Raw genomic sequence first — 14,052 nt, 5'->3', positions numbered from 1 at the left:
AAGATTGTTCCACCCCCAACCCAACCAGAAAATAATCCTTTGATGCCAACAAAAATCCCAGAAGTAAAGATTCCTTACCAGATTGTGCCGATTAATAATTCTAAAGATTTAGTGGCACTAGAAACAGGATTTGGAGAGACAAACCTGTGGCTCGAATGGGCGCATTATACTACAAAGAGTTTGAATGTCTCTAATTGTTATTTTTGTGCCCATGCAAGAGCAGAACCAACTGTAGTTCCCTTTCCTTTGGATCTGAACAATGATCCAGATGGTTTTTGGTGTATGTTAGAGTTATTACAAATGAAAGATGATATCAACCAGACTTGTCAACATCTTAACGAGCACCACCCCTACTTACCCCCTCGGCTGAGGGTTCCACCCGCATTCAGGATTCCAGATCCTGCTACCAGATATCATACATGTCTGGAACGATATGGGGTGAAGAATACACGGTTTCTAGGAAATTTGACCAATTGTAATACAACCCTAGAAAAAGGGACTCTACGAAATCTAAATCTCACAGACTTTTCACAAGCTAGAGCAGACATATGGTGGTACTGTGGAACCCACACTATCTACCATACACTCCACAGGAGTTGGACAGGCAGATGTGCCTTAGTCAAATTGGTAATTCCAATTATAATAGCATCTTTGCTCCCTTCTCATGGCAGCTCTTCCTCACGAGTGAAGAGAAATGCAATGCCTGGATCTTTTGATGATCGGGTCTATATAGATGCAATTGGAGTTCCAAGAGGGGTTCCTGATGAGTTCAAAGCCAGAAACCAAATAGCTGCAGGATTCGAATCAGCTTTCTTTTGGTGGGCTACTATAAATAAAAATTTAGACTGGATCAACTATATATATTACAACCAGCAGAGATTTGTGAACTACACTAGAGATGCAGTTCAAGGAATTGCAACACAATTAGACGCCACCAGCAGGATGACGTTGGAAAACAGATTAGTGCTTGACCAACTTCTGGCAGCAGAGGGCGGAGTGTGCCGGAAAATAGGTACACAGTGTTGCACCTTTATCCCCAACAACACTGCTCCAGATGGATCAATCACCAGAGCTTTGGAAGGCTTAACCTCACTGTCACAAGAGTTGGCAGAGAACTCTGGTGTTGACACATCCTGGACTGGTTGGATGGATAGAGCTTTTGGTAAATGGAAGACATTTATCATTTCAGCAGCCACTACTATAATTATAGTGGTAGCAATTTTTGTATTAGTAGGATGTTGCATAATCCCTTGTGCTAGAGGCTTAGTAGAACGCTTAATTGAAACTGCAATAATGAAAAAGACAACAGCAGGACAATATGCCCTGTACGAAAATCTCCTTCCCAACACCACAGGAGATAACACATTGGACTATCTCCCTCTGAGAAGGACCAATCGCTATGCAAATGCTAGAGACACTAGAGAGATGTCTGCAACTGTATAATCAGTTAATAGCACACAGGGATACAATATAACCATATAAAGCTTTATAAGATGATGTGATACATGAGCAAAATGTCTACATAACCTATGCAAATCTATGCAAATGTATACTCAAGAAATAATCAGTATATAACCAAAGAATTTATGATTGATAACAATATATACTCACATAGGTAAGAATAAGTTAGAACCTGCATATTAAAGGGTTGAATCAAAAATATTATTATAGTAATTATAAGTTTTTGTATAACCATAGACATAGAGAAGTAAGATTGAAATAAATGAAGTGGTGCCAAGATGGTAATCTCAAACCAAAAACCAAATTTGACTGTACCAGTTAACCGTAAGACTCAGAAAATTTGATGGCCTTATAGGATACCTTCTGGAATGGATGGTACCATGGTGTATTAACCCTGGTGTCACCCTATGGGATAGGGTGAAGAGGGGAATGTTAATATATGGCCTGGCTTCAGACCTACCACTGGAATAGTGGTGGGCCAAGCTACACAGCCTAAAGCAACTGAAAAGTACTGAGTAGGCCAAATAACAAGCTAATGATGTCATATTTGAGAATCTGCAAAAAGCAGGTCTGAACAATGGGTCTTAACAGAACCAGGTACAACTTTCTAATTGAATATAGCACCTATAATGAAAGAATAATGGGTAAAAGGAATAAAATGAGGTTTTTAAAGTGGGACTTATTTTCCATCAGATGGCACACAGATCATAAGATGTTATGAAAGGTATTACAAAAGGAAGATGTGAAACTGATAAAGATATTTTGGTAAACGAGAAAAAACAAAATGTTCCAAAAACATGTTGACTTTGACGGATATGGGGCAATCTCTTGAAATAGCTAGAACGGAAAGACAGATGGTACAGATGCGCATCTGGCCGGATACGAAAGTATGATCTCAGAAATTGAGAAATATTAGAAAAAAAAGGTACCTCACAATAGACTTGTATTGGGACTTGGGGCTAATAAAAGAGATAAGATTTTGAGAGAGAGTTGGAGTCCTCCCCAACGCTTTCTCGGACGGCGGAGCCCTATGCGATTGAAACCAGAATGTGTTTGATGTCTGTACTTTATTGAAAAACTTGGTAAGAATAAAGCCTTCTCTCTGAAATCTATCTCTGTCTTTATTTTCAAGTATTCTTCACCTTTCATTGATACTACAAACTAAGCCACACACACAACTAACACTCAATGTCTATATAAATTACTGTTGCATTTTAATAGAATACATGTAGCTACATAGATGACCAAGGATTCACTTAGATCCTGATAGACAGAAGGCCATGGTCATGGACAGTATCCTAGACTTACGCCTTCTGATATCTACACAACAGAGATATCACTGGGATGGAATATCAAAAGGATTTAGGCAGGCGGCCCAACATATAGTGGAGGCGCAGACCCTTTGTCCCTGGAGAAGGGAATTCCTGGGGCGCAAAGAGGGCCTGTAAAATTTACAAGGGCCTTTCATTGTCATCTTTGAAGGTGCAGCTGGCTGCTTTGGCGTGTTTTCGGGGTAAGGTGCAGGGCAGGTCGGTTGCATCTTCCCCAGATGTGGTCCGTTTTTTGAGGGGGGTGACGTTGCTTCGTCCTCAGCGGCCGGTAGTTCCTCAGTGGGATCTTAATATCGTTCTTGACTCTTTGGCGGGTTCTCCTTTTGAGCCCTTGGAGTCTTGGTCGATAAAAGACCTTACTATGAAGGTGATCTTTTTGGTAGATATATAGTCGGCTTGTCGGATTTCGGAATTCAGGCTCTTTCATGTAGGCCATGAAAAGTGAAAAGACTACCCGGGTCAATACCATGCGCGCACACAAGCAAATCTGATTTCTCCCCAAATCAAAAAGTTAAAGTTGTACGAGCTCAAGTTATACAGAGGGACCCTCCCGCCCACAATTTCCAGCCTAACTTTCAGGAAACTGGCCAATTAGACAGGGAGAGCGGAGTCGCTGGCCTGCGGAGTGGAGGTACCGGGGCAGTGGATTCAGCGGATTGCGCAGCCTCCCAGGCCCAGCGCTCGGCACGCCGTGTGGACACGACCTACCCGCGAGGTGCAGGCCCGTAAGCGAACTCGAGTCTGCTGAACTCGCGGGATTTGCTGCCTGCATCTGGATTTGCCTCAGACCCAGATGAGTGACTCCATCGCTGGCCCATGTCTGCCTGAGCCCGTCCGGGAGATTCCACTGCCGACCCACCTCTGCCCGTGCCCGTTGAGGGATTCCACTGTCGGCCCTGTACCGACGTGGCCAGGCTTGTTCCGGTGAGCCTGGTCTGGCTTTCCAGTCCTGCTGCTCGGCTCTCCTCTGCTCTGGCCTGTTCCAGTCCAGCTGCTCTAGCTTGTTCCTCTGCTCCAACTTGTTCCAGTCCATCTGCTCCAGCTTGTCCAACCCGTCTGCTCCAGCTTGTTCCGGCCAGTCTGCTCCGGCTTGTCCCGGTCCTGCTGCTTAGCTCTCCTCTGCTCCAGCTTATATCAGTCCATCTACTCCAGCTTGCTCAAGTCCGCCTGATCCAGCTTGTTCCGGGCCGTCTGCTCCAGCTTGCTCCAGCTGTTCCCTCCTGCTGCTCTGCTGTCATCTGTCCCAGCTTGTTCCTGCTGTTCTGTCTGTTATGTTCCAGCTTGTTCCAGTCCGTCTGCTCCGACTTGGTCCAGTCACATTGCTTCAGCCCCAGCCTACCTGCCTGCCTGCTAGCCCATCAACCAACCCGCCTGCTGCCTGCTAGCCCATCAACCAATCCGTCTTTTCTGTTCCAGCTTGTTCCAGTCACATCGCTTCAGCCCCAGCCTACCTGCTGCCTGCCTGCTAGCCCATCAACCAACCTGCCTGCTTGTCAGCCCACCAACTTGTCTGCTTGTCAGCACATCAACCACCTGCCTGCCTTCAAGCCTGCACAATTACCTACCTGCCAGCCCTTCAACTTACCTGCCTGCCTCCCAGCCCATCTAACTGCCTGCCTCTCAGCACATCAACTACCTGCCAGCCTGCCCTCAAGCCTGCACAACTACCTGCCTGCCTTCAAGCCTGCACAATTACCTACCAGCCTGCCAGCTCACCCATCAACCTGCCTGCCTGCCTCCCAGCCCATCAACCTACCTGCCTGCCTGCTTACCCGCCAGCCCATCTCTTCCAAGTTGTTGCCTGTTGTTCCAGTCTTTAGCCTCCAGTCCTGCCTTCCTGCTCTGTTGCTTAACACCTCACTCACTACACATGTACCCGTAAACACCTCAGTCACTACTTATGGCCCCTATACACATTCTCTTCCTTGCCCTGTCCCTTCCCAATCTATTCCCCCTCCCCCCACCGCTGTCTACTGCAGAAACTCACTGCCCACCCATGTCCTTTCCTGTCCTGCTTACTGCAATACCCTACCCACCCCTGTCCCTCACCACCTCTCCTGTCCCCCTCCTTCTTCCTAGCTCTCAACCTTCAACACTTCCTTCCTGCCATTAACCCATCCCCATTCCTCCTAAGCGCATCCCGTCTTCGTCGCCTTACCTCCCCCACCCTCCTCCGCTCTCCCTTGCTCCTTCTCCTGCTATCCGCGGGAGACATCAATCCCAATCCAGGTCACCCACACCTATCCTCATCCTATCCCTGCAAACGATTCCGGGATGTCTTCAATCTCATTTCTATTCCCCTCCTCCCCTCTCTTCCCTCCCCTTCTCGTGTGCCCTGTGGAATGCCCGCTTGGTATGCAATAAACTTTCCTTCACCCACGATCTCTTCATCTCCCGTTCCCTTCAACTGCTCGCCCTAACTGAACCCTGGCTCACCCCCGACGACTGCCTCAGTCGCGGCCCTAAGCCATGGAGGTTATATTTTCTCCCACACTACCCGCCCAGTTGGCCGCGGAGGCGGCGTCAGGTTTCTACTTTCGCCCTCCTGTAGTTTTCAACCCCTCCTCCTACCGCAGTCTCACTGCTTCTCATCCTTTGAAGTTCACTCCAACCGTCCATTCTACCCGCTGCAACTCAGAGTTGCAGTCATTTACCGACCCCCTGATAAGTCCCTCTCTTCCTTCCTTACCAACTTTGATGCCTGGCTCTCCGCTTTTCTTGAACCCTCATCTCTGTCCCTCATTCTTGAAGACTTTAACATACACGCTGACGACCCATCCAACTCTTACGCTTCTCAGTTCCTCACTCTGACATCCTCCTTCAACCTCCGGCTGAGCTCCACCACCCCTAATCACCAAACTGGCCATTGTCTTGACCTCATCCTCTCCTCTACCTGCTCACCCTCCAATTTCTGCGCCTCAGCTCTTCCTCTCTCTGATCATCACCTGATCACCTTCACACTTCATCACCCTCCCCCTCAGCCCCGCACAACACTAACCACTACTTTCAGGAATCGCCAAGGCTGTCGACCCTCCCACCTTATCCTCTAGTATCTCTAATCGCCTCCCTTCCATCATGTCCTCCGAGTCTGTCGACAAGGCTGTTTCTGTTTACAATGCCACTCTCTCCTCTGCTCTGGACACCCTTGCACCATCCATCTCCCGTCCCACAAGGCGTACTAATCCCCAGCCCAGGCTGACCCCTTGCATCCGTTACCTTCGCTCCTGCGCCCGATCTGCTGAACGCCTCTGGAGGAAATCTCGCACCCATACCGACTTCATTCATTATAAATTCATGCTAGCCTCCTTCCAGTCCTTCCTATTCCTTGCAAAACAGGACTACTACACCCAATTGATTAACTCTCTCGGCTCTAACCCTTGTCGTCTCTTCGCCACCCTTAACTCCCTCCTCAAAGTGCCCTCCACTCCCACCCCCTCCTCACTCTCTCCTCAATCACTGGCTGACTACTTCCGCGTCAAGTTGCAGAAGATCAACCTTGAATTCACTACCAAGCCAACTCCTCCTCTTCACTCTTTAACCCACTCCCTCAACCAACGCCTCCTTCTCCTCTTTTCCTGATATCACCGGAGAAAACCGTCCACTTTCTTTCATCCTCGAAATGCACCACCTGTTCCTCTGATCCCATCCCCACCAACTTACTAAACACCATCTCTCCTACTGTCACACCCCCCCATCTGTCATATCTTCAACCTCTCTCTCTCCACTGCAACTGTCCCCGACATCTTCAAGCATGCTGTAGTCACACCACTCCTCAAAAAACCATCACTAGACCCTACCTGTCCTTCCAACTACAGCCCCATCTCCCTCCTACCCTTCCTCTCCAAGATACTTGAACGCGCCCGTTCACAGCCGCTGCCTTGACTTTCTCTTCTCTCATGCCATCCTCGATCCGCTTCAATCCGGTTTTCTCCCTTTACACTAGACAGAAACGGCACTCACTAAAGTCTGTAATGACCTGTTCCTTGCTAAATCCAAAGGTCACTACTCCATCCTCATCCTCCTCGACCTATCCGCCGCGTTTGACACCGTCAACCATAATTTACTTCTTGCCACTCTGTCCTCTTTTGGGTTCCAGGGCTCAGTTCTCTCCTGGTTCTCCTCTTATCTCTCCCACCGTACCTTCAGAGTACACTCTCATGGATCTTCCTCCACCCCAATCTCGCTCTCTGTTGGAGTTCCTCTGGGATCGGTCCTCGGACCCCTTCTCTTTTCAATCTACACCTCTTCCCTGGGCTCGCTGATCTCATTTCATGATTTCCAATATCATCTTTATGCTGACGACACCCAGCTTTATCGCTCCACACCAGACATCACTGCGGAAACCCAGGCCAAAGTATTGGCCTGCTTATCCGACATTGCCGCCTGGATGTCCAACTGCCACCTGAAACTGAATATGGCCATGACCGAGCTTATTCTCTTTCCACCCAAACCCACTTCTCCTCTCCCTCCACTCTCTATTTCAGTCGATAACACCCTCATCCTCCCCATCTCATCTGCCCGCAACCTCGGAGTCATCTTCGACTCCTCCCTCTCCTTTTCTGCGCATATCCAGCAGACAGCCAAGACCTGTCGCTTCTTTCTCTATAACATCAGCAAAATTCGCCCTTTCCTCTCTGAGCATACCACCCGAACTCTCATCCACTCTCTCATTACCTCTCGCCTTGACTACTGCAACCTACTCCTCACTGGCCTCCCACTTAACCATCTATCCCCCCTTCAGTCCGTTCAGAACTCTGCTGCACGTCTTTATCTTCCGCCGTGACCGATATGCTCATATCACCCCTCTCCTCAAGTCACTTCACTGGCTTCCGATCAGGTACCGCATACAGTTCAAGCTTTTCCTACTAACCTACAAATGCACTCGATCTGCATCCCCTCATTACCTCTCCACCTTCATCTCCCCTTACGCCCCTACCCGAAACCTCCGCTCTCAGGACAAATCCCTCCTCTCAGTACCCTTCTCCACCACTGCCAACTCCAGGCTCCGCCCTTTCTGCCTCACCTCACCCTATGCTTGGAATAAACTTCCTGAGCCCATACACCAAGCCCCGTCCCTGCCCATCTTCAAATCCTTACTCAAAGCCCACCTCTTCAATGCTGCTTTCGGCACCTAATCATTATATCCTATTCAGGAAATCTAGACTGCCCCAATTTGACTGACTGCACACTTTGTCCTTTAGATTGTAAGCTCCTTTGAGCAGGGATTGTCCTTCTCTGTTAAATTGTACAGCACTGCGTAACCCTAGTAGCGCTTTAGAAATGTTAAGTAGTAGTAGTAGGCCTCCGTTTCTGTGGTTTTCTAAGGAAAAGGTTTTGCTGCGTCCAGTGCCTTCGTTTTTGCCTAAGGTATACGGTATCCTCCTTTCATGTCAATCAGGTGATTTCGTTGCCGGTCTTGGGGGACCGGATGGCGGATGCTTCTCAGCGTCGTTTGGCGAAATTGGATGTGCGCAGAGTGTTGAAGGTTTACTTGTGCAGGTCAGAGAAATTCAGGTCTTCGGACAGGTTATTTGTCCTTCATGGGGGGCCCAAGGAGGGAGCGGCTGCTTCTAAGGCATCTATAGCTCGGTGGTTGAAGGATGCCATCTCTTCGGCTTACATATTGCATGGCCATACAGTGCCGGTGGGGCTCAAGGCACATTCCACTAGGGGGATGGCGGCTTCTTGGGCAGAGAGTAGTTTTGTTCCACCAGTGGACATTTGTAGAGCGGCGGTGTGGTCCTCCCTGCATTCTTTTGTCAAACATTATAGAGTGGATGTACAGGCAAGGGAGGATGCCAGTTTTGGAGCTGCAGTCCTGTCCTCTGGGCTTCGCAGGTCCCACCATTAGATGTGTTTACTGCTTTGTGTTACGATTGTGGCCGTGACCTCTCCCAGACTTACCTTATTCTGGTGGTCAGCTTCTGTGCTGGCTTCTGTTTCTTCTTTCTGTGTTGCTAGAGCTGGCTCTATGTCTGTGGGCTGGCAGCTCCCAGCATGAGTCTAATTGCTTTAAAATACTGCAGCTGTGTGTGTTACCTGAGCTAGCTGCCTCTGTGTGCTGGTTGCTTCCAGCGTGGCTCTAATTGCTCTGCTATACTGCAGCTGTGGGGGTTAAGCCTGAGTTAGCTCTAGCTCTATTTCAGTATGCTGTCTGCCTGGGACTGATAGTGGTGACATCATCAGGCAGGGCCTTGATAAGGAAGTGGTGCTCCTCCCTTCAGGGCCTTTGCAACGTTTGCGTTTGCTTAGTCGTTTGCTTTAGGTCCAGGTTAGTGGTAGTGCAGTGTGCATTTTTGATCTGTGTTAGCTTCCCTGCTTTTCCCTTGTGGCTCTCCCCTGCTTTCCCTTTTGGTGCTTTAGAAGCACTTCTGTGTTTGGGGCTTTAGAAGCTCTTCTGTGTTTGGAGCTTTAGAAGCTCTGTTGTGTTTAGTGCTTTGGAAGCACTGCTATCTTCTGTGTTTAGCTTCCCTGTTTTTTCCCTTTTGGCTCCCCTGTCGTCCCTTTTAGTGCTAGGAGCTCTGCTGGTAGTGTGGTGCTCAGGAGCACCGTAGTTAGTTTAAGGTTGTAGAGCTGTTGTGCTGGGTACTTAGGAGCACCTTTGCTAGTTTATGTGTTTAGGTTCCCTGCTCTTTCCCTGTGGCTCCCCTGCTTTTCCTAGTGGTGCTATTGGTAGCACTTCTGTTAGTATAGGGCTTAGGAAGTCCTTTTGTTGGTTTATTGTTAGGAACACTTTTGTTGGTTTCTGTTTGGAGTTCTTCTGTTGGTTAGGGCTTGGGAGCACTTATGTCAGTTTAGGATTTAGGAGTACTGCTGTTTCCAGCTTGTTCTAGTCCTGGTCCCTGTGTCATCCGGTATCCGGTAAGTCCTGCCGGCCACTTGAACCCAGGGGCTCAACCCTTGGTGGGCAGTGGCTAAGTGCAGGTGAAGCTGTACGGACCAGTCCAGGGTGCTCCGGTCCAGTGTGTTCCGGTCCGGGGTGCTCCAGTCCGGGGGATTCCTGTCCGTGTGTTCCGGCTCGCTGGGCGGTGCCTGCAGTCCCTGCCGGTGCCGGTGTGCTTGCCCAGTGTTGGTTGGTGGGTTTTGCCTGCTGCTGTCGCTCCTCGTCAGCAGCCCAAGGGCTCACGTTTGCTCCACCTGAGAACCTGACACTTTGGTACGTCCCAAGCGTCTTGAACGGTCTGGAGGATTGCTGAGGAAGGTGAAATTAGGCCTTACCTGCTAATTTTCTTTCCTCTACATCCTCCAGACCGTTCAAGAGCCCACCCCATGTATCGGACAGTTCAGTATGATCATTTCTTTAGACTTCAGTTGCTGATATTTGTAGTAGCTCCTGTGATTTGGGTCCTGGAGTTTTACTAAGGGCAGTTTGTGGTACCGTTTGTGCCCCTCTGCAGTTGAATTCCCCCGTCTTAAGGGGAGGAGATCTGAGGGCGGATTCAGTGGTTTTGTTTAGGTGGAGGTGTTTTGTTCCTCTGCTTTGTTACTGTTTTACTGGTAAGTAGAAGGTCTGCACAGGCTACTTATATAAGAAGTTTTAGTGTTCTCAGTCTCCCTCTGAGTGAATAACCCAAGCGTCTTGAACAGTCTGGAGGATCTAGAGGAAAGAAAATTAGCAGGTAAGGCCTAATTTCACCTTTCTTACTATGTCAAAATATGAGAAAGAACAGAGGAAAGGCTTGTTTTGGGGCAAGGTGATCCAGAGGGCAACTGGGATGAGCTTACCTGGAAAGCCACTTTTGATCTGACTTTACTTGCTAATTGGTGGATAATCTGTGCATTGAGACTGCCACTATTGTCCATGTCCCCAACTAACACAGGAAAAGCCTAAATTTAAAATATAAAAAAAGAGAAAACAGAACACACATGAAAGAACCACTTTTGTTTAAATAAAAGTGCTTATATACAAAGCTTCATTAACTTTTAGAAGATCCTGCAGATTAGTCAAAAAATATTTTTAAACTTTTCTTTCAATAAAATCATTCCAACTGGTTGCCTGATTATTTTTCCAGTTCTGCTTTATCCATTACCTATGTTCCTTCCTTTCTCTTCCTTCCCACATTGTTTCCTTTCCTTTTCCAAACCCTGTGTCCTCTCCTCTCTTACAGTTTGTTTATAAGTCCTCCTTATCAGTGATACATAGCCCAATGAGAATAAATTACTTCTGGGTTTAATAGCCGGGGCAGAAATATGTGGCACTTCAGGACCGGTGCAAGTGACCAACCTGCACTAACATCAACAGATTTAAGTAGCTGCAAGATTGTTGGTTTTTATCTTATTATAGAGATTCTGTGGCAGCTACGATAGTGAACCCAGCCTTTCCTTCTCTTCCTCCCATCTGCTCACATCACTTCTGCCTCTCTCTTCCTCCTACAACCCTCTCCTCTCTACACCCCAACTTAAAAGCCACCTTCTCTTTTCCATCCAATTTTATTTAGTGTACAACTGTATTCTGCAGATTCACAATCTGCCAGTGGTGGTAATAAAATTAGTAGATCACTCCCCACTGAAATCCCCCACACCAACTGGCTCACATCCAGTTCAATCCGATTCTCTCACCCCTCAGCCTCACATTTCCACCTGTTTCTCTCCTTCTCTGGTTCACACCCATCTTCACCTACCAATTCCCTCCTATCAGCACCCCTCCCTCTCCCTAGTTATACCTACCTCTCGCTCCCTCCTTCCCCTGCTCCTAGAAGTCTGCATTTCTGTATTTTGTTTGTGTATTGCTAATCTCACCTCTGTGGGGCTCAACTGCTTTGTCCCAACGTACGTGGCCCCAAAATGATAATTTGATTCTCCTATGGTGCTCAATACAATGGTGTGATTCACCTAATAAACAGTGAAAAACAAAAAACACATACACACAGTAATTCCACAATCTTTATAAATGTATGCATGATATTCTGCTCACATTCCAGAAAATTAAATCAGGGCATTAAAATTTCAGGTTTATCTCCACCTTCAATTCCCAAAACACTCACCAGATTTGTTCTCCCCAAGATTGATGAGGAGGAGAGAAATAGGAAAAAAAAAAAATCAGCCAGCATTTTCAGGTACACAACAGTGAAAGAAAATACCAGCTAGATGAAAGGGGGAGGGGGAAGACCTAGCTTATTACTACTACTATTTAGCATTTATATAGCGCTACAAAGCGTACGCAGCACTGCACAAACATAGAAGAAAGACAGTCCCTGCTCAAAGAGCTTACAATCTAATAGACAAAAAATAATAAAGCAAGCAAATCAATTAATGTGTAGAGGAAAGAGGAGAGGAGGGTAGGTAGAAGCGAGAGGTTACAAGTGATTACAAGTCAAAAGCAATGTTAAAGAGGTGGGCTTTCAATCTAGATTTAAAGATGGTCAAGGATGGGGCAAGACGTACGAGCTCAGGAAGTTTATTCCAGGTGTAGGGTGCAGCGAGACAGAAGGAGCAAAGTCTGGAATTGGAAGTAGTGGAGAAGGGAACAGATAAGAAGGATTTATCCATGGATCGGAGCGCACGGGAAGGGGAGTAGGGAAGGACGAGTGTGGAGAGATACTGGGGAGCAGCAGAGTGAATACATTTATAGGTTTGTATAAGAAGTTTAAACAGGATGCGAAAACGGATAGGGAGCCAGTGAAGCGACCTGAGGAGAGGGATAGTATGAGTAAAGCGGCCCTGGCGAAAGACAAGACAGGCAGCAGAGTTTTGAACCGACTGGAGAGGGGAGAGGTGACTAAGTGGGAGGCCAGCAAGAAGCAGATTGCAGTAGTCCAAACGAGAGGTGACAAGGGTGTGGATGAGGGTTCTGGTAGAGTGCTCGGAAAGAAAGGGAAAATTAGGTTCTTACCTTGATAAGTTTCTTTCCTTTAGTCATAGTAGAAGCAGCCATTACAGATGGGTTGTGTCCATCAACCAGCAGAGGGAGATAGAGAGCACACTTTTTTCAGTGCCTCATACCAGTTTGCTCCACTGCCTCTCTTCAGTATTTGAAGCTTCCAAAGCAGTATGGCAAACCGCAATGGGAATAACATAAGCTTTCCTCACAGAGAACGATGGCCCTACAACAAAGGGCATTAACTCAGAATGGAGGGAATGAAACATCCTCCCGGAGGGCATAAACTCATCCTCCACTGAGACATAACTGGAGGGAATAAACTCATCCTCCCGGAGGGAATAAACTCATCCTCCAAAACATGAAACTGGAGGGAATTAAGTCATCCTCCTTTAATTGAACAAGAATCCTGAAGACTGTTTTCAGACTGTCTCCCAAGGACGGAATCTCCAGGAAACACGAACAGAACCTGAAATAGATTTACAGCAGATAGCATCAGACAGGGAGGGATCATGGCTGCATCTGCTATGACTAAAGGAAAGAAAATTATCACGGTAAGAACCTAATTTTCCCTTCCTTGTCATCAAGCAGATGCAGCCATTACAGATGGGATGTATCAAAGCAATCCCTAGATAGGGTGGGAACAAGCCACACCACGCGCCAGCACTTGCACTCCAAAATGTGCATCCCTCCTGGCAGCCACGTCCAGCCTGTAATGTCGGGCAAAAGAGAGCTTAGAAGCCCATGTTGCTGCACTACAAATCTCTTGAAGAGAGAGTGCTCCAGTTTCAGCCCAAGAAGAGGAAATTCCTCTAGTGGAATGCGCCTTAAAGGCATCAGGCGGAGGCCGGCCGGCAAGCAAATAAGCTGAAAAGATAGATTCTTTAAGCCAGCGAGCAATAGTGGCTTTAGACGCTGGAGACCCTCTGCGAGGACCTGATAGCAAAACAAACAGATGATCAGAGGTCCTGAAAGAGGTAGTAACTCGCAGATACTGCAGCAGAGTCCTGCGCACGTCCAACAGGTGCAATTGCCCAAAAGATTCTGGAAACTCCTCCTCAAAAAAGGAGGGCAAGAAAATATGTTGGTTTAGGTGAAACGCTGAAACCACCTTAGGCAAGAAGGTAGGCACGGTCCGAACCGTGACCCCGGACTCTGAAAACTGCAGAAAAGGGTCTCTACAGGACAGCGCCTGGAGCTCTGACACCCGTCTCGCCGAAGTAATGGCCACTAACAAGACGGCCTTCAGTGTCAAATCTTTCTCTGAAGCACGCCGAAGCGGTTCAAAGGGAGCACCCTGAAGGGCCTTCAGCACTAGCCCCAGGTTCCAAGCTGGACAAGGTGCACGCACGGGAGGATGGAGCCGAAGCACCCCTCTAAGAAACCGTGCCACATCCGGATGAGCAGCTAAAAACACGCCTTCAACCTTGCCACGCAGGGAGG

The 14,052-nt window shown here is 47.9% G+C and overlaps 1 protein-coding gene across 4 annotated transcripts in view; it reads right to left on the bottom strand.

Moving 5' to 3' along the window:
• Positions 1-14,052, bottom strand: part of TOMM40 (translocase of outer mitochondrial membrane 40) — a 561,556-nt gene that overhangs the window by 253,074 nt on the left and 294,430 nt on the right. For all 4 annotated transcript variants that reach the window (XM_030211383.1, XM_030211382.1, XM_030211381.1 and 1 more), the window contains exons 4-5: positions 11,532-11,624; positions 10,518-10,619 (exon numbers count right to left, since the gene is read on the bottom strand). In XM_030211383.1, the coding sequence (XP_030067243.1) occupies positions 10,518-10,619; positions 11,532-11,624 (195 nt within the window). The remainder of the gene's footprint in view (positions 1-10,517; positions 10,620-11,531; positions 11,625-14,052) is intronic.

Source organism: Microcaecilia unicolor, chromosome 8, assembly GCF_901765095.1.
Source record: "Microcaecilia unicolor chromosome 8, aMicUni1.1, whole genome shotgun sequence".
NCBI classification, from domain to species: domain Eukaryota; kingdom Metazoa; phylum Chordata; class Amphibia; order Gymnophiona; family Siphonopidae; genus Microcaecilia; species Microcaecilia unicolor.
This window is presented reverse-complemented; position numbering and strand designations above follow the sequence as displayed.